The 27,744-nt window shown below is 42.6% G+C and overlaps 1 protein-coding gene across 4 annotated transcripts in view; it reads left to right on the forward strand.

Annotated features, from left to right (window-relative positions):
- Positions 1–27,744, forward strand: part of ARHGAP26 (Rho GTPase activating protein 26) — a 473,350-nt gene that overhangs the window by 387,412 nt on the left and 58,194 nt on the right. For all 4 annotated transcript variants that reach the window (XM_019965158.2, XM_070792123.1, XM_019965159.2 and 1 more), the window contains exon 20: positions 10,463–10,616. In XM_019965158.2, the coding sequence (XP_019820717.1) occupies positions 10,463–10,616 (154 nt within the window). The remainder of the gene's footprint in view (positions 1–10,462; positions 10,617–27,744) is intronic.

Raw genomic sequence — 27,744 nt, forward strand, 5'->3', positions numbered from 1 at the left:
CAAGATTCTTCTGTCCAGTCGACTGGAATCAGGTTCAGATGTTGCCTGTTGGTTTTTATATCATTGTGGACACTCACCAATCATCTGTCAGTTTCATGTTGAAAACCTTGGGTGCATTGTGACACCTCTCCAGGTTTGACGTGACCTTACCTTTCTTCAGATTCTTGTTACAGGGATGACGTCTGTGGGGACACACACACCCCCGCCACGGTACCTCCATGTGCCTCCCTTGTGCCTTCAGACGTCGTAAGTTATTGCCAGAGCTTCATTTCTCTATGTCTGTGCGCCTGCTCTTGTTTATGTTTTTTTCTCAATCTCATTGGCACACTTGCAGTTTAATATTTCCTATGGTTGTGGGTCAGCCTTCTCTTCAGCCCCCAGTTGACAAGCTTGGTGAGCCCAAAATTCACAGAGTAGGTGCTTTCCATTGGCACATGTTTTCCCCTCACCTCACTGCAGTGTCCCCAGCCTGTGCAGAAGTTGGAGCCCGTTTTTTTCCTCTTAGATGTGAATCTGTGCCAACACTCTGGTCTCAGATTGTCATGAAAGTATCTGACCTGTTGATGTTCACAGATACGTGTCTTATTTTCCAAAAGGAGTGTTTCCTTCCATGAGGGTAGACCAGTTGTGTGTCTGGGCACCTCTGTTAAGACTCCTCTGCTTTAATCTGAGAGTAGTTACTGGAGTCTTCTCCAGGTGGCTTTTTCCTTTTCCCAGTGTTACTTCATCTCATCCTTATAATTGCTCATCACCCCGTGAGGTAGGTTCTCATCATCCACATTTTACAAACAAGTAAACTGGGGCTCTAGGGCATTGGCAGAGGAGGAATCTGGACCCAGGCCACGTCCCTTCCCCCTACCATGTTGTCTCCAGAAGGGTGCCTCTGTCACTTCTCGAGCCACAAAAGTGAAAACCTTTCTAAACTGAGTTAAAGAAGCAAGAAAAACTATCTGTCCAGTGCCCAGCGTTGCCACAGAGGCAGCTGGACCATTTGGAATGGGTTCCTCACTACGCGCGGTGGCAAGCAGCAGCCACACCACGGCCACTCCCCTCCCTCACCCCCATCTCAAGGCAACTCTGCAGTGAGCTGTGTGCATTCAGCAGTCGCTTAATATGCTGGGCTGAGGCAATCACTCTTGTTTGTGATCACCTCAGAGGAGATGAAAGGAGGTTTTTCATCTGTGCTGCCAGATGAATGGTAGCAAAGGAGATTACTGTTTAATCTCCAAGTTTCCATGCAGATACATCATACAGCAGAGGCTAGACTGGTGTGTCTAGGTGAAAGGTACTGACACACAAGCTGTACTTTTTTCACAACTGTAGAAGGCAGAGCCAGAGGATTAGAGGGAACCAAGCACACAGGTCTTATACTTTTTAAGATTTCTTCCAAGAGGTTGCAAGGTAACATTTATTATTTTGTCCCAGCTTTTTAGTACCTACAAAGACATGCCTCTTTTTATTGCACTTCACTTTATTGTGCTTCAAAGATACTGCGTTTCCACAGATTAAAGGTTTATAGCAACCCCGTGGTGTCAGATAATGATTAGCATTTTTTAGCAATAAAGTTTTTTTTTTAATTAAGGTATGTACATTGTTGTTTAAGACATAGTGTTATTATATACTTAATAGACAACAATGTAGTATGAACATAACTTTTATATGCACTGGGAAACCAAAATATTCATGTGACTTGCTTTGTTGCAATATTGGCTTTGTTGCAGTGGTCTGGAACCACAGCCACAGTGTCTCAGGTCCTCAAATACGTTTCTTGGAAGTGTGGTTCTTCAACTTGGGTATACATTAAGGTCATGTGAGGAGCTTGTTGAAAATACAGACGCCTGGTCTCCTCCCCAGTACATTTTGAATCAGGTAATGGCTGGAGCTCAGGCCTCTGTCATTTCAAAAGTGCCCTGGTGATGCTAATGCCAGCAAGGATTAGAGAAGCACTGGCTTGAGGAGGGGAGGGATGGTCCAGATTGCCTGTCTTCTGTCATTAGCAGAGTATCTCTAGATTTTCTTTCAGGGTTTGGGGCGGCCTGGTGGTGGTTGAAAGCTGGGGTTCTGCAGTTGCCACACTTTTCTTCAATGCCATCTCTACCTGCTACCAGCTCTGCAACCTGGAGCTCATTACTTTTCATTTATGAACCTCCATTTGCTCATCGGTAAAATCGATCACTAATAATAACTTCCTTGGAGGGTAATTGCCATGATTAAGTGAGCCAGTGCATGTAACATACTTGACAGCAAGCCTCGTACATAGTAAGCACCTAATAAATGTTAGCTCCGATTATGATGATTACCGTCAGGCGTCCTACTTTATGTTTGACTAAGAAAATATCCCCTCTCTGGAGCCTGCAGATTCCGAAGGAGAGGCCCATACGTGAGAGTAATGCAGGGTCGCCCTGACCCAGAGAGAGCCCGTTCAATGCTAGAGTGCCAGTGCATCAGCAGCCAAGGTTGTGCAGCCTTGGTGGGTCTGGGAATGGATTCTTGGTCTTTGTTTTACACCGATCTTATTAAATAGCTGCTGAGATTATAGCTTTGATTAATTCTCTTAGTTCAGTTAATTCATCCTGGACCCTTTCCAAGACAGGCCAGGGAGAGGTTGAGAATTCAGCTCATGTACTTCACACATGTGTCTCCCTTGCTGAAAAATAACTGGGACTCTGTACCATTCAGAGGTTTATGTAATGCGTCTCTCAGAGCTGTCGAACCTGTGGCATGTGTCTTTTCTCAGGTAGCCTCTGCAGATCCTGGGCGCGCTAGACACACCTGTTTGTTTTGGCAGACAGTATGTTTATCCACAGGAATTCCTATTGTCACACAGAGTGTAAGGTGTAATGTGGCTCTTGTCTTAATTGTGTGTGGTTACCATGTGTGACTGAGACCTGCATAGATGATGTGGCCCTTAGAAAGTGATGCTGTGGAAAGCAGGAAAAAATTAAAAATTAAAAAGAACATATTCCAGGCTGCTATCTCTGGCATTATCACTATATGAGCAAAAAAGGTATCACAGCATTAAGCATTATGTTATCCTACTTTGTTAAAAGAAAAAAAAAATTTATATAAGTACCTATTTCTGTGTATAGAAAAACAACTGGACTTTTATGCACCAGAATATATCTGGAGTATTTGTATGCCGTTCTGTGCTTTTAAACTAGAGAGAAATACATATTAATTATGTATTAACTAATTTTTAAGTTATTAAAAACACTCTAATCATACATTTCATTTTACTCTCTCAGCCCATTTTGCAATGAGTTGTGGTATAAAAATAAGTAACTGTATCAGTTTCTTCTTTTCCCATAAGTAGTGGGAAAGAAGAAACTGTATTGTCAGCAATACATCAGCAAGTCTGTGTGTGGGCTTTCTCAGTTATCGGGGAACCATAGGTTGGAGGGAGTGTCCCTCCTCAAAAGTAAGTTATCAGGGAGGAAAGAAGGCTATGTTGTGAGTAGCAAAGTGTCTCTTTAACTCTGAACATTCAAGTCCCTGTTCAGCTGTTAATTAGAAGCGCATTCCTAAAATGTGGTTTTTGAAATGTTGTTTCAGGAGCAGGCTTCCCTGTTGTACCACGGCATCTCATTCCTGTGAATCTCTTCGATCTGGGACCAGCCACAATGACTTCCCCATTCTCTCATGAAACCCATTTTCACTGGCATTCCTTCCCTTTGCAAAGCAGAGGGTTATTATGGCACCATGGGGAGAGTATGTCAGCCAGTCTATAGGGGACCGGGATCGGTGGTGGTTTTGCTGAAGACAACTTGCCAGAAGTTGTGATCGCATGTCCTGTGTCTGTGGTCCAAGCAACATTGACATTTTTCACTTGTCACCTCCCTGTTTAATACAACATTGCCCCAACTATATTTTAAGATTATTTTTTCAAACATTGTCCAAATTGTTTTCATGTGCTCAAACATGGTGCCCAAACTGTTTCCTAAGATTATTTTTATCATAGGGACTGAGACTGGGTCAGCAAGCTTGTAATCAAACCAGCTCAGATTTTAGTGGGGCTTGGCATGCCACCCTTATCAGGAGCAAAAGCTACAGGGGAGAAAAATTGCTTCGGAAAGTCTTGATTCCAAGCTTTCTGTGTACTTGGGTGTTTCCCAGAGATGGCAAACTCCAAAATTGCTGTGCACTCATCATTTTTTATTGCAAAATTCATTAAGCTGCCTTGCTATTATCATCCTATCTTGTCAAGATGATACATTACAGGCTTCATTGCAAAACTTTAACAAGTGGGAGAAAGTACACCTCTTGCTCTAACACAGCCCAGGAAAGCCTCTGGGCGTTTGCTTCTGCCTTAGTATTTTTGGTGTAACACCCTGGGTCTTTGCAAAACCTCCATCTGGTGACTCCCTTTTCTCCCTGTTTGATCATGTGCAGAGAAGTTCCCTCCTTTGGGCTCTGTGAGGCATTGTGAGCTGCTGTTACAGATCAGTTGTCTTCCCTCTTCTTTTTGACAGCTAGTCCAAGACCTCATGGAAAGCTAAAATACCAGCCTGTATGGTGACATACTGTTGTGCATGGTGGGAAAGCTCCCTTAAAGTGTTATTGGAGGTCTGTGTTTCCTGTTTATCCTTCAGCTCAGAGTATTCAGTGGGCCAGACGTGTTCAGGCCTGCCAAGCCAGGCGAATTTGGCTGGGTTCTGCATGTGCGTTCCTTGTCTCGCCTCTGGGTTCTGGGATCAGCAGAGACCCTGCCTCTTGTATGTGGTGCGCTTGTCATCAGAGAGAGCAGGAGTCACTTGATAAATATGGAAAGTGAAGGAGCTTAGCTCCCAAATTTCCATGGCAACCCCCAAAAGAAGTACAATATCACCAAAATTATTCTGTGGGTTGCTTTTTTTAGTTGCAGTGATTTGGTTGCATACTCATGTTTTTCCGCTCCTGATTTGTACAGAAAACAGAGACTCTGCCCACTGTAACCAGTACTTTGGTTTCAAGGACATCAGTGGTCCCTGCCTGAAGCACCTGAAAAATTAAGTCACACAAAACTGCCTGCTTGTGTGCTACCAGAACACATCCTGGTAGTTAGGGTTGCCTTATTTATGTTTATTATTTATGTCATGACCGTTGTAGAGCCTTTATCTCTACTGTGCATGGCCTGGGCACCAGGAGTGTGTGAACGAACCTTGACCTCGCTGGCCACTGTCATGGCTGCTTGATGTAGTCTGTGTGGACAGCCGTGGCCTGCCCTTGAGTAGCGTGCATTTTTAAGGCACAGATCCACATCTAGTTTGTCACTCCTCAGGGAGCACGCGTAAGTGAAAGCATCCAACACATTACCTGCGCACATTTGCAGTTGTTTGAGCTTTTATTTTACCATTTCTTTGTCTCTGGGCTCTTCTTGCCTGTGAGTAATAAGAGAAGAGATTCTTGTTGACAAATAAGCAAGCGTTCTCCCTGCCTTCAACCAGGTCAGGAAAATTCCTGCGTTGTGGGGATTCTTTCTGTTTTGGTCATTTGATCTTGTTGATTTGACTCATAACTGGTTGCTGTTTTCCTTTTTTCAGCCCACTAGCCTGTAATTTTTTTTTTCCAGCAATATAATTGCCATCAGTCCTTCTTATACCTTCTGATGTAGATGCCAGAGCTCATTTGACTCATCAGTGACTCAAAAAAGTCCAAAAAGTCCAGCTTTGGTATTTGAATGATTTGGTTACTTTTTTTTTTTTAATATTTTAGGCTGCTTGTTCTCATGTTTTTCTGTCAGAAGCAAGTGTCCATTTGCCTACTTGACAGAAGTCCTCCTGTTTTGAGGGACATTACTGAATCATTTGCTCTTTTTCTTCTTAATTCATTGAAGCTGCAAATTAGAATTTGTTGTGGTACACTTTTCCTTAACCGCTAAACATTTGATTTGCTGTTGATTTTACTCCCCACTCAGTCTCTGCAATAATCACCTTCCTGCTCATCCTCAGAAAGGATTGTCAGCATTTCAGCTTAGGCGTCTGTCCTCTTAGAAGCTCTCAGTCTTATTATGTGAGGTCTCCTGTCAAAGAAAATTGTAGTGTTCCTGTAGTCAGAGAGTGCCAGGTTTTTCAGGTCTCCATATCATGTGACCCATGGGCGATGTCAGTAAAGAGTCTGCCTCTTGGGATGCATATTTGTCTATCTTGGCTGCAAAACTGTGAAATATTATGATTAAGTTTTTGGTATTTTCTTCTTGGAAAAAGAATCCCTTTCCCTGATTTTTTGCTTTTGTTGTTTTATTGTAGGTCCACCACATGTGACAGGTCCTAGATACCTAAATATAAGTCAAAATATAATCTCAAAAATAATTTGTTGTTTTAAGAAAGAATTTATGTTCTCCAGTAAATGAATCCCTCCTCAAGCTCAGTTAGGGTAGAGCCACCTATTTTATTCTATTAACTGCTAGTCCGAGGAAGGTTGAGTCTTCGTTATCCATCCATACCCTCGTTCTCTTATGGGTTTGTGGGAGTTTGGGATTAACACACAGTACTATACGTAAAATAGATCAACAAAGACTTACTGTATAGTACAGGGAACTCTACTCAGTACTCTGTAATAACCTATATGGGAAAAGAATCTGAAAAAAAGAATAGATATATGTATAACTGAATCACTTTGTCATACACCTGAAACTAACAATGTTGTGAATCTATAAAAGCTATACCCCAAAATAAAATTTTTAAAAAATAAAAAAATTTTCAAAAACCAAAATTATCATTGTTCCACATGCTGTAGCCTTCCTTATTAGCCCATGGGAGAGACCCTGTCTATAATACTGTAGTGGGAGCTAGGTTCTTAAAACTTTTACCTAAATCCATTTTTTAGAAACAAATCTTTTTTATGAGCATTAGGATTCTGATAAAATATTTTATAAAGCAAAGCATCTTTCTGTGACTTTTTTCTGTTGTAATTTTAAAATGTTGTCTGTCCCGTGCCCAATCTTAGGTTGCTTGTAGTCTACTGAGAAAGGTAGACATACGAACCAGTCAGTACTCTAATGTTCATCTGCTTAAACTACCAGTGAATTAGTGTCAGTGTCTGCTGTCTGGGAGCTGGGTTCGGTGCTCAGGAGGAGCTCAATAATATTTATTGAATAAGTGAAAATTAAAAAATGTTTCATTTCAAATACTCTGTTTTCTGATGAATAGTAAGACAGGAAAAAATGTCCTGATAATATTTTAGAAAAGCTAATATTCTTTTAGCAAGGCATTATTTTAATTCATAGAATTATACCCCTCTCATGGACAAGTTGGAGAAGGCAATGGCACCCCACTCCAGTACTCTTGCCTGGAAAATCCCATGGGCAGAGGAGCCTGGTAGGCTGTAGTCCATGGGGTCGCAAAGAGTCAGACACGACTGAGCGACTTCACTTTCACTTTTCACTTTCATGCATTGGAGAAGGAAATGGCAACCCACTCCAGTGTTCTTGCCTGGAGAATCCCAGGGATGGGGGAGCCTGGTAGGCTGTAGTCCATGGGGTCGCAAAGAGTCAGACATGACTGAGCAACTTCACTTTCACTTTTCACTTTTATGCATTGGAGAAGGAAATGGCAACCCACTCCAGTGTTCTTGCCTGGAGAATCCCAGGGACAGGGGAGCCTGGTGGGCTGCCATCTATGGGGTCGCACAGAGTTGGACACAACTGAAGCGACTTAGCAGCAGCAGTAGCAACTTCACTTTCACTTTTCATTTTCATGCATTGGAGAAGGAAATGACAACCCACTCCAGTGTTCCAGTGTAGCAACTTCACTTTCACTTTTCATTTTCATGCATTGGAGAAGGAAATGACAACCCACTCCAGTGTTCTTGCCTGGAGAATCCCAGGGATGGGGGAGCCTGGTAGGCTGTAGTCCATGGGGTCGCACAGAGTCAGACATGACTGAGCGACTTCACTTTCACTTTTCACTTTTATGCATTGGAGAAGGAAATGGCAACCCACTCCAGTGTTCTTGCCTGGAGAATCCCAGGGACAGGGGAGCCTGGTGGGCTGCCATCTATGGGGTCGCACAGAGTTGGACACGACTGAAGCGACTTAGCAGCAGCAGTAGCAGCATGGACAGGTAAATATAATCACAGAGAAATATGATCTATAGTTATTCTCTTCTATTTCCTATGAATTCAGATAATTGTGTCCTACATACTTAGCCTCAAACCGGAGTTAATAAAACTCTTCATCTCTCCTCTCATGAAGCAGAACACACAGCCTTTGAGCCCCAAAGAAGTGTCATCCTTACTCCCTGTGGAGTGGAGGTAGTCTTGGGCTCCTCATACTGTTTCAGGAGTCTTGATGTGAGGATTTTGTGCAAAGGAAAATTTTACTTACTTATGAACTGATTCATACTGATAAATGGCATATCCATTCTCTCAATGATCCCCTAATTATGTAATTTTGGGGTTGTTTTTCTTCCTGGTGGCAAGCTCCCATTTGCAGGCCCTATTAGTCCTCCCACATCTTGGCTTGATGTAACTCTTGATTTCTCTTTCTTTGTTGTTTCTCTTTGGAACTCAAGCTTTTGAAATATGAATTGTTCTAAACCTCAGGAATCAACTTAATAATCTATTTTTTTCAAAATCTAGTTAGAGTTCAAGGATATCCCATAAGCTTCATGGGTTTTTTGGACTCAGAATTCTGAAAGGCTTCAACATGGCCTTGAGAATTTGCTAAGATGCTAGGTATTATTGATGTGTATGTGTGTTTGTATCCTTATTATTGGTGTAACTAATGAGACTATTACTCTAACATCATTTCATACGCTTATTTTTATATACATGAGTAGTGCAAAGGAAGAGCATTTTTTATCATAACACCCCCCACACTCTATTTTGCCTAAAGAGACCTAAGTTCAAATGTTAACCTCTAAACTACCATGTAAGTGAGCCTAGTCTTTCTTCTTAGGGATATGGAATACTTCTGGCTCATTTCAGAAAGATCCAGTGAGGATTAACCCAGATATGATATTTCTTGATACATGAACTGATTGCCCAAAATATCAGTTCATTCCAATATGGTGTATCTGTAAGGAATGTGGAACAAGAAAGACATTCCATGTCTCTGATGTTTTGCTCCTACAGGAGTGCCCATGGCATTTGTCTAAATCATCCAAAAAGTTTTCTTCAGCACATAATTCCAAGTTTTTAAAGATGGGAAGAAACAGAAAGTTCTTTTCTTTGAGCAATGTTCTGAAGTTTACAAAACACATTCTTGCATATGATCCCACCTGATACTCATGACAGCTCCCCAAGCTGTGCAAGGCATTTTCCGTGCTCCCCATGGTATAGCTGCATTAACCAAGAGAGAGAGAGAGCCAAGGAATATTGCCTGACTCTACATACCCAATCAGGAGTATGGTCTTGAAGGGAACTCAGGGTTTCTCCCCTCTGACTTGGTAATATTCTCCAAGCACTAATATGACTGCTTGGAACATCGACTCCGATTTGTATATGTAGACTACTCTGTAGTCCTTATAGATCTATTAGTCAAAAAACTAACTGGAAGCTCAGCATCAAATACTTGGAGCTAGAGGCAACCCAGAAGGGTCTGGCTGGGGAGTGATCAGGGGGTTAGACTGCAGAGCCATAAGGAAGTGGATGGCTAAAGAGTAAATATTTTATAGTGTGGTACCGTAGGGTCAGAGGTAGGACATGGCTTAGGCAAGTAAGGCAGTGTTAGGGGCAGGAGTTTTAGAATAAAGGGTGAATGTTATGGAAGCCAAAAGGATATGATTCACTGCAAAGGGGCTTTGAAGGTTCTCTCTGTTCTGACCATCTGCCAGTCCAAAGAAGACACAACTTATGGTGTGGTGGTTGAGCCACTCTCAGGAAAAGGTTTGTCATGTGAAAGAGAAGATATGTCCTGTCAAGCAGAGGAATGAGTTTTGCTGTAAAGTTTCACATCAACTGTTACTCTCAGGTGCTTCCTTTCCCACTTGTAATTCATATTAAAAAAAATTCATTTATTTATTTTTGGCTGTGCTGGGGCTTTGTCTAGGTCTTCGTTGCTGTTCGTGGGCTTTCTCTCGCTGCAGCGATCCAGGGCTGCTCTCTAGCTGTGGTGGGCAGGCTTCTCATTGTGGTGGCTTCTCTTGTTGCAAAACACGAGCTCTAGGCACACTGGCTTCAGTGGTCGCGGCGTGTGGGCTCAGTAGTTGCAGCTCTCAGGCTTTAGAGCACAGGCTCAGTAGTTGTGGCACACAGGCCCAGCTGCCCCCTGGCATGTAGAATTGTCCTAGACTAGGGATCAAACCCATGTCCCCTACATTGGCAGGCAGTTTCCCAACCACAGAATTCATGGGGAAGTCCTCCCACTTGTGATTCTTATTTGTCCTGTAATTCTTCCCTATGTCCTTTTCCTAGTTTCATCAGCACCAGGGAGCTGCATGTAATCTCATTATTTATAAACTTTTGGATAGGTAGGAACAGACTATCCCAATAGAATCGAATGGAATAATATTAATATGGGGTTTGTGGGTTTTTGTTCCCCCAGAGGAACAAAGAAACAGCCTCATCAACTCCAGTTTGGAATCTGTCGTCTCTTCAAATGCGAACAGCATCCTCAATTCCAGCAGCAGCTTACAGCCCAACATGAACTCCAGTGACCCAGACCTGGATGTGCTCAAACCCACCCGGCCCAACTCACTGTAAGTATGACGTCCGGCTGCCGGCCACAGGGGGCCCTTGTCAGCCATTCTACCCAGAATGTGCTCTCTGGCCCCGTCTGACTTTGAGTATTGTCCCATGAACCTAATGTAAACCTTCTCCCTCAACTTGGAAGCTTGGCTAAGTTTATTTCACATGTTTTAAGCATCATCATCTCAAAGGGGAATCACGATTCTTAACATACTGCTTCTTGGCCTTGGTGATGTTTGATCTACCATCCTGCTGAGATGGCTTTGGTGATGGCTCCTTGCCTGTGCTGGCTGCTGGGGCATGAAAAACTTTCTTTTGGTTTTACAAACATCCGGGCACTGTAATAGCTCAGTAGATCAGTAGCTACATTTGTCTCACTCATTTGTGTTGTCACAGTTTCCCTTCTCCCCAGCTTTGTTGAGTATGTTCAGTGCTATCTGTCTCCACTGCCAGAGAGAATAGCTCCAGGAGCCCTTTGAGTCATTAGCTCCTCAAACCTTAGCATGACCATGATCACAGAGCAGATGCTCTGTTGCTTCATTCTTTGGTGTTGAGCACCCACAGCTGAGACTGTTTTGAGACTGGTTGTCCAATCCTCCACGGAAACTAGACCTATTCTGCTTGGGCCAGAAAGTTCTCTTTTGTGGTTGCATCCCACATTACTTAGCTTGCTTCTTCAGACCACCCCATAAATCTTGTGCACTAGAGCCTTTGCAGAAAAAATGTGAGGCCATAACCAGAAAAACTGGACCCTCTGGCCACAGTTGTGTGAAACTCAGGAAGAGCAGGGTTGACTTTGCCTTTCTCTGGTGAAAATAGTTTGAGGTTTAGCCACAAATTGCCTTCAGGGCAGTCGTTTCTCTTGGTGAGACACCAGCATGTCAGAACCTTTTCCTACCCTTCTCCTCGCTGTGGTTGCATGATTGCACCCTGCCATTCTATCTCGCTAACATATTTACAGCCCCCAAAAATGGGTCTAACATTTTTTTTCCTTAGAAGAGACTAAGGGGTACTAAGGGTTGGAATGAAAAATGACTCTAAAATGGTTAAGAGGTGTTTAGAAAATGCAGCCACAGTGTAAGATGAAACTGTACATTGAGAAAATCAGGTCTCTTTTTAATTGTTGACAGCTTTAAATCCTACCTTGATATTCAAGAAGTGAATTACTTACCTATTATGAGGTAGATGATGTGTTTGTATACCAGGAAGTATCCTCAAATGTTCAAAATAATGTAACTTGTTCAGCTTGTGGGCAGTGAGTCCCTTCTGGTTCTCCACGGCCAATGGAGCCTCCCTCCCTTGTTGGATGGCTCCCTCAGGGACTCCCACGGCTGCTTTCCTAGACTTTAAGGAGATTCTGGTTCCTTTTCTTCCATTTTGTTTAAGCCTCTGTACCCTGCAGTTGCTGAGGTTATTTGTTGCTCAGCATGAGCATGGTTGCTCAACACTCCCTGATTTTCACCAGCAGCACCAACTAGTGGTCTTTAAGCTCTGTTTTCAGCAGCTGGTGTCTGGGAGCCCCTAAGGCTTTGTTGAGTATAGTGTGTCCAGAGAGTTACGTGGAAATGAGGGGTTATGTCTTTTAAACAGGTCATGGATGAGGAGGCTTATGATTTTTTACTTTTTGATGTCTAGATGTGATTTTTTTTTTGAGAACCCAATTATTTGTCATATGCTATGAAATGTACAAAAGTCATACTTTAAGTAAGCTAGATTTGTTTTATGTAAAACACTGGCTGTCACTTTACCTGCTTCATGCCATCCACGGGACACATGCCTACCTGCTATAGGTCTGGGGGCTTTCCCAGGGAAGGGAGTATGAGGCCAGGAACGGTCTCCTTGTTCAGTGGAGGATGGGAGGCTGGAATGTGTGTATGTTTCTTGCTGGGCTATTGTCTTCCATTTGAGGGCATAGCTAAATGATGCCTGGGAATCCTGAGCTCCGGGAAGACTGCTCTTAAGGTAGAAGCAGGGCTGACATGGAGTTTGCCTCAGCCCTGATGAGGGCCATGTCAGTGCCTCAACACTGCAACTGGTCCACCACCCATTTCTGAAACCCAGGGCCGGGAGAGCTTGTCACCCAGTTTGGGCCTGCCTGGTTTTTTCTGCCTGGGATTGGCCTGGATGGACTGCACATGGACAGACTCGAGGTCACCCTGGCAAATGCAAGCCGCAGCATTTCCCTGAGGCTGTGAATTCTGAGAGGTCTGAAGCACCTTCTGCTGTGGTGCTTGGGCTCTGTCCCAACCAGTCCAGACCACTTGGGTCTCAGCCCTGGACCCTTTCATTCTTTCCATCCTTGCTCACTTTGAGATGCACCAAACTCCTTGAATGGGAAACAATGATACAGATGAGGACACAAGGCCAAGTCAAGGGGTGGGGGATTACCACTACATTGAGTATAAATTAGGCATAATCTCGGGAACCAGTCACCAGAAAACTGTCTTTTTTTATTTCATTCATTTGTTTTTCACTGTTTTCATAATGACTGGGATGATCCTTCTGACCACATAACAATCATAATGAAAGAAACACATTTGTGACTCGGCATCTTTGGTGCTTCAGAGGCCATATTTTGCTGTCTCATTGGTAAATCTTTCCTAATTCTCCTAGGGGATGAGTGCCCTCTTGTTTGTGTGGACATAATGCTAAAGCTGGCATCAGAATCAGAGATGCTACCATTTCAGCCTTGCTAGGGCAAGACTTCAGGGATCCTGTCTTTGGGAGGTCCTCAGCCATCTCTCCTAAAGGTCAAAGAGCACTTTAGCTTGTCTAAAATGGTCAGTGGAGATCACTGAGCAAATTTGTGCTTAGACCTCTGCTGAGCTTCCTGTGGTAAAGGAGAAGGAGAGAATTCCTGGGCCTCCCCAGAAGTTTATACTCTGGTTGAGGAGGAAAGACAGTGGTAAACAACAGTGCTAAATTGGACTTAGAACTCAGAAGTATATAGAGAGTTCAGCAACTCTTAACTGGGTATTTAGGTACACAAGCCAGTCTAGAGTTGGGAAAGGTGGAGTAGATGAAATGCGAGGTGGGCACTAGGAAAGATGATACTAATGGATGGAAGAGCATTTCAGATAAGGGGATGAGGGAGGCAGAAGTGATCCAGGATGGAGGAAAACGTTCTACGGAAATGTGTATTGGAGGAAGGGGAACTTAGTTGTCACTCAGCATGACCACCAAAAAAAAAATTGAACCAACCTTTTAAGATCAGGTCACTTCACAACAAAATCCAGATTTCATGCTGGCTGGAACCACTAGACATATACACACACACAAATGAATTTAGCCATAGACCTTACAACTTTCACAAAAATTAACTACAATGGATCATAGACCTAAGTGTAAAATGCAAAACTATAAAATTCTAGAACACAACATAGGAGAAAAACTAGGTGTCTTTGGGGTTGGCAGTGACTGTATAAATATTGCACCAAAAGCATAATCCATGAAAGAAAAAATTGGTAAGTTGGACTTCATTTAGGCTAAAAGCTTCTGCTCTGCAAAAGACATTATTAAGAAAATGAAAAGCCAAGCCACAGACTAGGAGAAAACATTTGCAAAATGCATATCTGATAAAGGACCAGTATGCTCAATATTAAAGCAAGGATATATCATTCCACACCTGTTAGAACGGCTAGCTTCCAAATCACTGACATCAAATGCTGATGAGGATAAGGAGCAACAGAAGTCTCATGCATTGCTGGTGGGAATGCAAACTGAGAAAGCCACTTTAAAAGGCAAGCTGATAGCTTCTTATAAAACTAAACGTAGATTTATCACACAACACGATCAAGTGACCACACTCCTCGTTGTTTACTCAAATAAGTTGAAAACTTACATTCACAACAAAATCCTGCCCACAAATATAAATAGCAGCTTTATTCATAATTGCCAAGTTGGAAGCAACCAAGTCATTTTCAGCAGGTGAATGGATAACCAAACTATGATACATCCAAACAATGGAATATTATTTGATGTTGAGAGGAAATAAGCTATCAAGTCATGAAAAGACATGGATGAACCATACACATCTAAAGCCACTCTGAAAAGACTATAGTATGGTATGATACCAACTACATGACATTTTGGAAAACAGAAAACTACAAAATCAGTAAAAAGATCAGAGGGCAGGAAGGACACAGGGGTTTTTTAGGACAGTGATACTTGACTATATGATACTCCAAAAGTAGACATAAGACATTATGCCTTTTCAGAACTCATAAAACTCAGAGAACAGAAAGAGTGTATCTTAATGTAAACTGTGGATAGTTAATAACAGTGGTAATAATAATGTATCAAAACTGGTTCATCAGTAGCTATAAATATACCACAGTAATGAAAGGTGTTAATAATAGAGGAAACTTAGGGAAAGGGGAGAGTTATATGAAAATTCTAAGTTATTTTGAGCAATTTTTTATAAGCTTAAAACTGCTCTAAAAATAGGCTATTAATAGATTTTTAAAAATCTAGATTTCCAGCTTCTTCTGAAAAGTTAAAAGATTTGGCCACTTTAAATCCATATGTTTTCTGGTAACAGGTGAAACTCTTTAGTCCCTAGCTTCTTATGGTCCCAGTCCTTTCTATCTCAGAGGCCTATGATAAATATGGCCCCAGAGTCTTTGCAGCTCCTCCCCTTAAGAGGTGGAGCTCTTGAACTTAGGCTGGCCTTTACCCTCTGACTTGATTTGACCATCATATGACTTCCACGCCAGGCCACAAGGCCCAGCAGCTTCCTGTCTCATCCTCTTGGAACCCAGTCACCATGTAAAAAAACCCAGTCCAGCCTCCTTGAGGATGAAGGACTATTGGAGAGAGAAGGCCTACTCTCCCAGCTAAGCCCAGAACCCGGGCCACCAGTCAGCCAATGCAGCCACAAGAGTGAGTCCAGGAAAGAGCAACAGAAATGCCGCCCAATTAACTCACAGATTCATGAGGAGTAATGCATTGTAGTTGTTTTAAGCTACTGAATTTAGGCCAGTTTTTTCAGCAAAGGTTAACTGACAGAAGTCAGAGTCATGAGCAACGGCCTTGGGATGGAGCTGGGCTGCCTAGGTCAGTAGGAGGGGATGGAAGGTTCTCACCCTGCCACAGTGGCATATGAAGATGAGCTTCCCATTTACAGAACTTATTTGAAAGAAAATAACTCATAAATGAGATTCTAAGAAGTTAAGAAACAAAACCAAACCCATAGCTGATGGCAGAGGCAAAAAGAAAGATAGTTCCATCACTGATATGGAAAGCAGGGAGACCTAGGCTTTAATCCTGGCACCAACATCAACTGGCCAATGCCTGTCCTTGGCCCCGAATGTGTCCCTAAACGCACCCATCCCCCTACTCCCAGTGGTGGACAGAGTTGGGTGAACTGTCCTAAGAACAGAGGTCATTTGCTGGGTGCTTACAAAGGACAGCAGAAATTCATCTCTTTCCTTCCTAGTGACCAAGAGAACTGGCCTCATGCCTCCGCTTTTGGACGATAGTTTTTTAAAGAGGAAGTAAACAAATGCTGAGAAAGAAGTCAGGGGACGTCCCACTAGGGACTGAAGATACTGCAGTAATTCCCCCAAATTAAAACTGACCAAGGAAATGCTTTTTTTCAGACCACTGGGGTAGGGATAGAAAGAAGGACAGGGGATGATTCCAGTAATGGGACAACCTAACCTGAGAGTTCTCCCTGCCTAAGTGGTCCCCACCCATAAAAACTAACTCACTGCCCAGTAGCCCCATAAATAAAACTGATTTTTCTTGTCCTTTCCTCTTAACACACACACACACATGCATGTCCAAGTTATTTCTGGTGACCTAAAAGATGTGTGCATGCCAAATGCCTTCAATTTCTGCCAGAGTCAACCTCTCCAGTTTTAGTGGCCAGTGAGAGGCAAGAGAACAGTGCCTGGAATTCAGAGGATAAACACGGCCTGCTTCCAGGCCGAGTTGTTTCTCTGAGGCACTATTGGCTCCTACTGAATTTGCTTCAGCTGCTCTCACATGAAACCTGGGAAAAGCTCACCAAGAGAGATACCTCTAAAAGTTTACTTCTGTTTTGCTTATTCAGTCAACATTCACTCAACAAATACTGTTTGAACACTGACTGTGGGCCAGGTGTTGTTCTGAATCCTAAAGATAGGGTGATAAGAAATTGCATTGTTTCTGCTGTCATGGAGTTTATATTCTAGAAAGGTAATATCAGAATCTGAGATAGCAAATGTTGAAAAGTTCTGTGGAGAAAATTAACATAGAGAAAAGCAGGTATGGATTTGGAGGGGAAGGAGGCAAGTTACTTTAGTACTTTCTGCCTCAGTTTCTTCATCTGTAAAATACCCTATTCATACCCTCCATGAAAAGGTTTTGTGATGTTTAAGCGAGATCATCTTTTGTTGTGCCGTTTACGTGTTCAGCACTATGAATGGCAATTATCAGTAACTCATCAGGGGTCCTCTTCTGCTCTGTCCTTCCTGTCCCTTTATTCCCTCATCTCTGGCCTGTGTTATTCAGGTGCAGAGAGATGTCCCAGGCTGTTCTGACCATTCTCCACACTGGCCTCCTGTCTCGAAGGCCTGGAGCTGTCAGGTCAGTCTTTGAGTTACTAGTGAAAGAAGGAACTTCTACTGTAGAGGCAGATACTGCCCCACCTTAAACCTAGACCCACCGGGGTAGACAGGCCTGTTCCTAAAACATAGGAAACCTCCACACCCCACTGGGTACGTGATAAGCTGCATGCCTCACTGTTATTTATTGGGTCCAGATAAATCACTAAATGAATAAGAGGCATTAGACAAGTGATAACTAATGGCATATTTTTTAAAGTAATTTTACCATCTAAATGCTATTTTATGCCAAAAGAGTTACACCCAAACAGGCAGCTATGAGTTTGCTCCAGTGATCTTTATTTGTCATTCTTTGGAATGCAGGGATTTGAAAGAGGAAGTTTTCCTCTGTGGTTAAATCAGCTTTCTGTGGGAAGAGGATCTTTCCTGTTAGATTGAGGATATTTTTTCTTACCTGCCTCCAAGCATAAAATCTCTCTTCAGACAGTTTTGCCTGAAAATTTGGCGGTATTCCCCACCTTGCAAAATAGCTTGAAAGCAAAATGATTTTCACAAGGAATCCTTTTCCTTTTATTACTCCTCACCACCTCCACGGTAGTTCCCGCCTGCTCAATAGTGGCCATCTCTTGGACAAGCCCCGAACCATCCCTCTTACATCTCAGGCTCCTGCGGCCACCATGGCCACAGCTTTTCCAAGGCTAGGTTGGATACCTAGCCAGGTTCGGTTTGGTACCAGACTAGGTTCCCTTGGCATTTTCAGAGATTGTCACCGATGTCACCCACATTCTTGTTTTCTGAGAGGCTTCCTGTCAGCTTTTCCCATTGCCCAGCCAAGATCTCACTTGGTTGAGGGTGGCGATCCTGCCTGGTGATCCATCCGATTTTTATTGGATAAATGCGTTTCGTTATTAGCGGTTTTGTTTGTTTGTTTGTTTGTTTTTCCCACAGAAAAAATTGCTCAAGGCAGGCCTCACTCTTCATGACCCACAGGATTTCTTTCCCAAGCACCAGGGCTGTCTGTGAGCTTGGATATCTCCAGCCGGTCGGCAGAGGGGGTATGGGAGGAGACGGGGACCAAACACCGTTTAGTGCTCAGCCGGCGTCCCTGACAGAGTGGAAATCAAAAAAGGAACAGTGTTTTCCTTCACATGGATTGTTTTCTTCCCCCCTTTACAAGCTAAAATCATGGAAAGGGCCTGCATTTTCTTCTATAAACTAATTAATCTTACTAAATAGTCTTAAATAATTCCCCCCATTTGCCATGATGTGGTAGATGCTGAAACCTTGGAGTTTAATTAAATATATGAATGAACAAGTTTTATTCTGGAGTTAGCTGTATTTTGTCTATGTAAGTAGGTGTTAAGCATTTTAAATCTCCACTTTTTGGTAGTGCCTTTAGGGAAGGAAGTAAGCTTAAGATTTTGCATGGCTTTCAGCACTATTATGCCTGTAAGTGGACTTGGAAGGAACACTAAGTGGCTGTTTTTCTCGATTTGGATTAAGAACTGGAATTGTCTCTCTCCTCCCTATGTATATAATTTGGAGGAATCTTACTGGGAGATCCAGATCCTAAATTAAGTAAATTAAAAGCATATTGGAGTTCAGGAACTACTTTTAAATCTTTTCAGTCAGTCTGGAAAGCAGATGCTTACTTAGCTAGGAACATATTCCTAGTTGGAAACAGCCTTGAGGTCTTATTTTTAATGTCTCTGAGTTAAGAATCTAGAAAACCTTGTACTGTAGGCTGCTTTGGTCTCTGCATGCTGCTCTTTCTGGGCAGAGTCTTAGCTCAGTACGGCGGTTCCCAGAATGTGGTCCTGCGACCACCATCATTGGTACCACCTGGGAGCTGGTTAGAAATACATGTTCTCAGGCCCCACCCAGACTTACAGGATAGACAACTCTGGAGGAGGGGCCCAGCAATCGTGGTTTAACAAGCCCGGCAGGTCGTTTTGACACGTGGTCCTCAAGTCTGAGAACCATAGTCACAGTGCCTTAGGCTGATGGACTTCCACAAGAATAAAATCTGGATATACATCAATGTAAAGCTCTCAGGGCCAAGCCTGTGTCATCACTGGCACTTTGATTGTCCCTGCAGTGATGACAGTAGTGGAGCTTAAGAGTGCCCTGCCCTTGGCCCTCAGGGGAATCCAATTAGCTCACCAGTGCTTTCCTTTAAAGTTCCTCAAGGAAGCCAGCCAGCTACTTTGCAAATGCTTGCCTTTTGGTCATAAATCGTGACAGGATGGGTTCATCAATTAATCAAGCCAATAGATATTCTTACTGTGCGTCTACTGTGTATGTAACCCAAGAAAATCAAGACCCTTGCACTGGGTCTTGACAGAAAAAGAGATCTCAGGGTATGTGATACTGAAAGTGTTGGGTCAGCATCAGCATGTAGGAAAGATGTGAGACTTGTAGATAACCATTCACCAGACTGATGCAGGAATGGGAAACAAGTGCAAAGAGTGGAGTGGGGCGAAGTTCAACAGATTCTTAACAAGAGGACTTCTGTGCCTTTAATATGTCCATTGTGAATCTCCCGAGGGGCATGTCTTAGGCTGCATTTCCTAAATGTGTGTGACCATAGAAGATGGTTTTACAGTGCTTCTCTTCAGCCTCTTAAAACAGGATTCCATAGTTTGAGGAAATGCTATTTTGAAACACTATTTTTGAGGGGGGAAATATGTTTCTCATAGTGGATGGTTATCATTATGGCAGAGATCCTGCAAACGAATAGTGATTTCATTTATATAGAGATGTGTGGCTGCACATAGGTACCTGAAGACTGAAATGGGCTCTGTCATAACATAAGCGGCTCTGTCACGCACAAAGCATCAGTGAGCCTTGGGATCCGGTGTTAAGGGAAAGCCAGTGTGGCCTGGGCAGTGAAACCTTAGCTCTGCTATATCCTAGCTGGGTAAACTTGGGCAAGTTACTTGCCCTCTCTGAGTTAGACCTCTTCCTTGAAATGGTAAGTAGTAATAGTGAAGGTGACAGTTGCTCAGTTGTGTCTGACTCTGCGACCCCTTTTAAAACAGAATATATAATGGAAAAACTTTAACTTCTGACCTTTATGGACATACATTAGAGTTACTCCATCGTAATCAGCGGTTGCTCTGGAAACTCAGACTTACAGCATAAGGCACCTGTGTTCCTCACTACCCATCCCTGCCTTCTGGATAGTAAGATCACATGCTTCCTGTAATGAAAAGGAATAATTTGGTACTTTTATCCTTCTTTTCAGCTTCTCTTGTAAAAGGTAGAAGTGACACCGTTTGTGATTAGACACACTGAAAATAAGTGTTTTATGTAGTTTCTGGTGACTAGAGCAGTGACATAGAGAGAAATCATCTTGGGTTTTGAGAAAATTGGAAAGCCCTGTTCAGTTTATTTTGCTTACCACCATACTCAAAACCTTTGACGATTTAAGCAGGTGAAACATGCAGGATAGAATTTGAGGACAGCGGCACCCAAAAGATAGAATGGGAGAAGGAGGTTGGCAAGGCTGTTGTCATGTCACATCAGACATCACTGACAGAAATGATTATAGCCCATGAACTTCAGCATTTAGACTTGAAGAGTACTGCTTGAAGGTTGGGAAATCCAAAGCTGAAGCATGAGAGTGATTTCTGATCTTCAAGTGTGTTGGCTTCAACCCTGTCTTGGAGGAAATCTATACCCTCCCCTCCCCTCCCTTCCACACACTGTGCCTTATAGCATAGACCTCATGATGGGAGTGACACGCAGCTCTCCGCCCCCTCTGGGGGAGAAGCAGCCCCTGCCTCTCACACACACACCCCTCCTCTTTACCATTCTTCTCTTGACCCTTTGTGTGAAAGTGGAATTAGGGGACTTATTCCCTGAGCCATCCATGGCTGTACTTGTGATGTGTGGTTGTCACAGAAAAATAAACTGGCAGAAGATCAAGAAGTAGAGTCATAGGTATTCCAAACACAGTGAACCAGTAGAGACAAGGTCCACATGTTAGTGACCGACACGGACAAGGTGATCATTTCAGACAGCTGTTAGACCCAGCACTATCCCAAGTGAAGACTGCAATTTAAATAATTATTAGCAGAGGAATATCACTGACTGCTCTTATTTGAGCTTCTACCCTTTCTTAAATCTCAGTGTAACAGAGACTTTGCTCCAGCTTATGTGTCCGTATGGTTATATGGTACCACCAGTTGAGTGTTTGCTGGTGAAGCCTACCTGCACAGTGTGAGCCGCCAGAACCACCAGATCTGAGGGACAGTCTCTTCCCCATCAGCCCACAGACACATAATAAACACCTTCTGTTCAGTCAATAGTAAAGAGACTTATCAATACTCTCTGCTCAAATCTCTCAGAGTCCACATGAGGGAAAACCAGAGCTTTGGACATAAGGGGAACATTACTGCCAATGAGACAGATTCTAAGCAGTAAATAAGTGAGTGATCTGGTCATTCATTCAGAAATATTTGTGGTTGAATGAAGTGCCTTTGCAGTTTATGTTGTACAGACAGGGTTTCCAATAATCTCCCTCCTGCATCTTCTAGATCTGCTTTAGATTTGTAATTTCCTTGTCTGCCTTGGTCCAGTTTACTGAGAGTGGAGTAGGGAGGAGTTCTGGTTTAATGATCCAGCGTTTTTATGCTGTTAGCCAGGAGACTTTCTGCCTCTCAGACTCTGCCGATTTTCAAGCTTTGGGTTTATAAAAGAGAAGATGGTACAGTTCCCAATTCTTTTTTTTTTTACAAAGGTCTATAGATCTAACATCTTAGATGACCTAAAATTTAAAATTTGCACCATAAGAATGATATATAGAGAAAAAATATTGAAAGAAATGCAAAATTGGAATTTGACCATTTGAATATGTTGTGGTTAAATTGTTTTTCCCCATCCCTAACTGACTTTCTCATTGAAGTGAAGTGAAGTGAAGTCACTCAGTTGTATCTGACTCTTTGTGACCCCATGGACTTAGCCTGCCAGGCTCCTCTGTCCATGGGATTTTCCAGGCAAGAATACTGGAGTGGGTTGCCATTTCCTTCTCCAGGGGATCTTCCCAACCCAGGGATCGAACCCGTGTCTCCTGCATTGTAGGCAGATGCTTTTACAGACGTTCTTATTAGTATAGTTGTACTTTTTTTCTTGCCAAAAAGCTAGGAGTTCAGTCATACTTGTTGCAAAAATCAGTAACAATTTCTTGTGTAAAGTCCTACACCAAATGTCCTATTAAATTGAAAATTAATTCATATTTTGAAGGTTTATTTTGTGACCTTACATGGAAAAGGAAAGTTCTTGAGAATTAGTAGTACTTTCATCTCTGAATTAGAGTAGCCAGGAAAAATAAGTAAGAAGACCTTGCTGTGAGTCAAGAGAAGTTTTGCTAGTAAAATTTCATGCAGCATCCAAATCTCTGTGTAGGGGTGAGGGCTATTTTTTCTGTCTTTGTCTATTAGGAAATTCTAAGTTAAATTTCCTCTGCTTCACAAGCCAATTATTAATTATGCCTTTAATTTCAGTATGAGTCAATTAGGTAATATGACCATAAGTAAATACCCAGCTTCATCATTGCAAAGAAAGAAACTCTTCTTAGAGTATTTTTCTTTGCAAACTCAGATGATTTTTCCAGGCTCTTCTTCTGCTTCAAGAAATGTCAGGTCCTGGAGTTATCCTTTTCAAGGTACAGTTTAATAACCAATTCCAGTGGCAATACAAAGGGAGGCTTAATAGAACTTGAGCCGAGTTGATATTTTGAATAGGGCTTGCTCAGAATCAGGCCATAGAGAGCTCTGTTAACCATGATCTGAATGTTCCTGGCCAAAACACAGTCCAAGCCAGTTTTCTGCCTTACACTTCACTCTTGGTGTGCCTCGTACAAGCAGTTCACCAAGTAACCCACTGAACTTGGCATAGCTCAGGAAGCATTGGACTTCTGTATTAAAAATATTCAGCGGAAACCTAAGACACTCCTCTAGAATATGAATATGTAATCAGTATGTTCAGTTCAGTTCAGTCACTCAGTTGTATCCGACTCTTGGTAACCGCATGGACTTTCCTGTCCGTCACACCAGGCTTTCCTGTCCGTCACCAACTCCTGGAACCTACTCAAACTCATGTCCATTGAGTTGGTGATGCCATCCAACCATCTCATTCTGTCATCCCCTTCTCCCCCCACCTTCAATCTTTCCCAGCATCAGGGTCTTTTCAAATGAGTCAGTTCTTCACATCAGGTAGCCAAAGTATTGGAGTTTCAGCTTTAGCATCAGTCCTCCCAATGAATATTCAGGACTGATCTCCTTTAGGATGGACGGGTTGGATCTCCTTGCAGTCCAAGGGACTCTCAAGAGTCTTCTCCAACACCACAGTTCAAAAGCATCAATTCTTCAGCACTCTGTTTTCTTTATGGTCCAACTCTTACATCCATACATGACCACTGGAAAAACCATAGCTTTGACTAGATGAACCTTGTTGGCAAAGTAATGTCTCTGCTTTTTAATATGCTGTCTAGGTTGGTCATAGCTCTTCTTTCAAGGAGCAAGCATCTTTTAATTTCATGGCTAAAGTCATTATCTACAGTGATTTTTGAGCCCAAGAAATCAGTATGTGGGGCCCCCCAAAATAGAAGAGTGGTGTGATGTCCAGCAGAACCTTAGATGTGTGTTGCTACAGCCTCATGCTTAGCTTTACTCCAGGTTCATTGAGAAATACAAGAATCTGTGGTAAAGAAGAGAAAGAACATGTTATCTTTACTCAGGTGAGCTGACCTGTATTTCACCACCTCTCAAGATGTTCCCTTTTCTATGGAGATCATGTGATTCTTTCAGAACTCTTTCCCATGCATCACTGTGGGCCTGCCTGTGCTCCACATGGAAGCTGCGAGACTAGAGTGCGTGTTTGTGCACAGCTGGAGGTGGAGTCCGGACTCCCGAGGGCCAGGCTTTGATTTTGTTGAATGGGGCATCTGGATGCAGAGTTTTAGAGGCTGGGGGAGAGACAAGAGAGGATAGATGCGGGTGTTGTCAGTTGGGTGGGGCGCTTTGGGGGAGCAGAACTATCTCAAGGGAAATGTTAGGAGTCTCTCATAAGTGGTGTGTGATATGAATCCTCTTCATGTCGCTTCACGAAGTCCACAGTACAAGTCAGGTTTTCATTATTCAGGCTGTCACAGTGTTAAGAGTGTAGGCTCTCAAATAGATTTGAGTTCATGTCCCAACTTTACTGCTTATCAGCTGTGTTGCCATGAAGTTACTAGACATCTGCAAAATTTGTCTGTTTAATAGAAATAATAATACTCTCTACCTCCTAAGGTTGTGAGGATTAAATGAATTAGTTCGTGTAAAGCACTTAGTATGGCTCTTATCATGTAATAAGTGCTCAGCAGAAGTTACCTGCCCTGCTGAGTGGCATAGTTGTTACTTTAAAAATAACTGAGGACACAAAATGTCTCAGTTGGTTGTACTGAGGTCCTGAGCCCTGCTTCTTGGTAGGCATGGGGTGAAGAGGGATCCCGCATGTCTGAGTTAGAGAGCAGCACAGCCCCTCCCCCAGACCAGTTGCAGGGCGCATGTAGTAGTGAGCCCCAGAGCGCTCTGAGTAATCGGGAGAGCCCATACCTTCACCTGGTTTCTAACCTGGTTGGACACCCTCAGGTCATTGAGGGGAGTGAGGAATATGATAGGGAGAAACAGAAGCCAGGAACCAAGGCAAGGTTGGAAAGAGCTGGGACTACAGAGAGGTGAAGCCACCCAGAGGGTGGTCAGGACCAAAAGGAAGCTGAATAGGGGCTTTTACTCCACGTTACCACCTGCAGCTGCCAGATGTGTTGGCCCTCATTGTGTCCAACTGTTTCTGCTTGATGCTCACACCTGGCTTACTCTTCCTGTCATTTTGTGTGTGCATCTTTTTCCCCTTTATGGCTTCTGCACTCATAGCTTTGGATTTCCATGACTTCAGTGCTACCTCATAGCTTCTCTCTTTACAGAATTTCATCTTCTGCTTCTATCTAATTCTCTGCTTCCCATCCTGACTTCCTGAGAGTAAAACTGAGTAAGTCCAGCTTTCTGCTAGACCCTGTCCTTGGCTGGTGATCACTATGGAGTGGAGACCCTGAGGCAGGTGCCTCTACCACTTAGTCATCTAAGGCCAGAGGAACTGGGCTATGAAACTTCTCAGCAGAAACAGAGGGGAGAACAGTTTCTAAAGTTGCCCTGTCCAACATTTATACCTTATTTTGCACACAATTCTAACAAACTGGGCTTGAAGATTTCTCATCATCTAGCATTTTGGAATGTAATGGTCCACTCTGTTCATTCACAGAACAGAAATTAATAATTACTGGTAAGGCCAGGCACAGAGCACTTAGGAGAAAAAAATACACGAAGATGGTAATAGTACAGAGGTCTGCATATGGAGCGAGACAGCCCTCGTCCCCAGCGGGCCCTTGGGCCGCAACTATGTGGCAGCCAAGACACTAGTTGACGTTTATGATCCTGATTTCTTAATAAAGTAAACTCTGCTTGAGATATTCTGATTTTGAAAGCAGAAAAATACATGTGCTGCATCTTAGAAAGGTGTCCACAGGTTATAATAAAAACATGGGTGCTTGAATAATTAAATTTGATATTTTTATAGAGTTACTTGGTGGGAAATCTTGACACATGACCAAACCAGACCCACCCTAATATTTTCATGTTTTTTTTTTTTTGAACTGTCACTTAAAACTTAAAAAATTTTCAGTTAGAGTCTGATTTTCCCATCCCCGCCCCAGAATGGTGAGAAGCCATGTTTCCTGCACAAGGAGAAAGTCCAGTTGCTGTCATTCCAGTGTGCAGAGAGAAACAGAAGATAGTGGGAACAGCACTATAGAGGTGGCTTCTTGTGCCCTTTTCATTCCTCTAGTTCGAGGTGTTTCAGTCTTCTGCAGCCAAAATATTCCTTAGTCATTCAGCAGTGTTTACTGAATGTCCTCAATATGTAAGCACATTACATTAAAGATGAGTTAGTTGGAGATAGTGCCCTTAAAACAAGAGTCTGCAGAAATATAAAATACAGTAGTATATATAAATATATATATACATACATGTTTAAAAATGGGTGAAGGTGGTCAACAGGTACAAACTTGTTAAGTCCCAGGGATATAAAGTACAGTATGGTGACTTAAAAGAAGTTAAAAGAAAAAATAAGAAAATATAGTCCTTCTATATAATCATACATATTAATATATAAAATATGCCGTAACTGTAAACCAAGACCAAAAAGTCTGGATGCTACAGGATAAAGTGCTGCTGAATTCCCCAAGAGGATGATCAAGGAAGGGTTTGTGATCAAATTGACACTTGAACCTGGGTCTTGCGAGATCTGTCAGGTTTAGGCAGAAAGGACTGGGATGTTCTGGGCAAGAGGAACAGTAGGGAAAGGCTCAGAGGCAGAAATGTAATCCAAGCACATGTGGGGAGCAGCTCATAATTGACTCTGTCTGAACATATGCTTTTCATCTACAGTATTATAGTTGTTTTGCTTCTTATGTCAATATGATTTTTTACTTCTTTAGGCGCTAAAGCTGGGAAAGCCTAGTAAATGTTGTCTTCCCATTCCAGAATTCTATGCTAGCTGGATCCCAGTGGAGCATCATCTACTGATTAATCTTGTGTAATTGACTTGCCTGAGACGTTCCCTACTTTCATCACAGTTTTGCTTCACAGTCAAATAGACCTCACCATCTGGAAGTCTTTTTTTTTTTTTTTTTAGGCCAAATTCTCTTTCACAAAGGGCCCATTTCCATTTCTAAGTGTCACATAAAGCCCTACAACGTTCTGCTGCTCCTTCCTTGCTTTGAGTTTTCTGTTGTAAAAAGTAAGCAAAACAGTCTGAAAATAAGTTATATTCTTCTTGTCTGTGCTACAATCCAGCACCAAACACATCAGACAAATTCTGACACCTTTAGCTTTCAGCAGGGGCTGTTTACCTTGTTGAAAGAGATGAGTTCTGAGCTCAGAATGGGGAAAGCAGCCTGGAGACAATCGGGACAGGCTAAACTCTTAGTGGGCTTAATAAGGAGAGAGTATAAATAGGGATCACATAGCCTTACAGAAAATTCCTGCTTATTTTTTTACTCCTTAGGCAGAGATGCTATGTTTAGCCTTCAGTTACTGTGCTAAACTCACTAAAGTAAGCCTGGTATTTATTTTCATTCTGATCAGTAACATCCATTCTCTTTCTCAAATCCTAAGTGAATGATGGAAACTGCATCCCAGCTGTTTACCTCTAGCTGACACATTGTAACAAGGCACCATGCACTGTAGAAGTTACTGTGCAGCCTTTGCTTTTGGAGTCTTTACTTTTCTATCAATCCAGGGTCTTTCTGAGTTCTCCTTAAGAGGTGACTATTCCTGTCCTCACATGTTTTCTGGTACTTGAGCATTAAGATAAACTTCCCTAATTTGACATCTTTTCAGTGAACAGGCATTCATTATACTGAAGACCCTATGTGTCAACTTAGGCAAATCCACCAATCAGAATTCTTGATTCAAGTAAAGAAAACTCAGCCCACCTCTCATAGGCTGACATGGAACCTACTGGTTCACCTACATATTTGATAAGCAAG

The sequence above is a fragment of the Bos indicus genome, chromosome 7 (genome assembly GCF_029378745.1).
Source record: "Bos indicus isolate NIAB-ARS_2022 breed Sahiwal x Tharparkar chromosome 7, NIAB-ARS_B.indTharparkar_mat_pri_1.0, whole genome shotgun sequence".
Lineage (NCBI taxonomy): Eukaryota > Metazoa > Chordata > Mammalia > Artiodactyla > Bovidae > Bos > Bos indicus.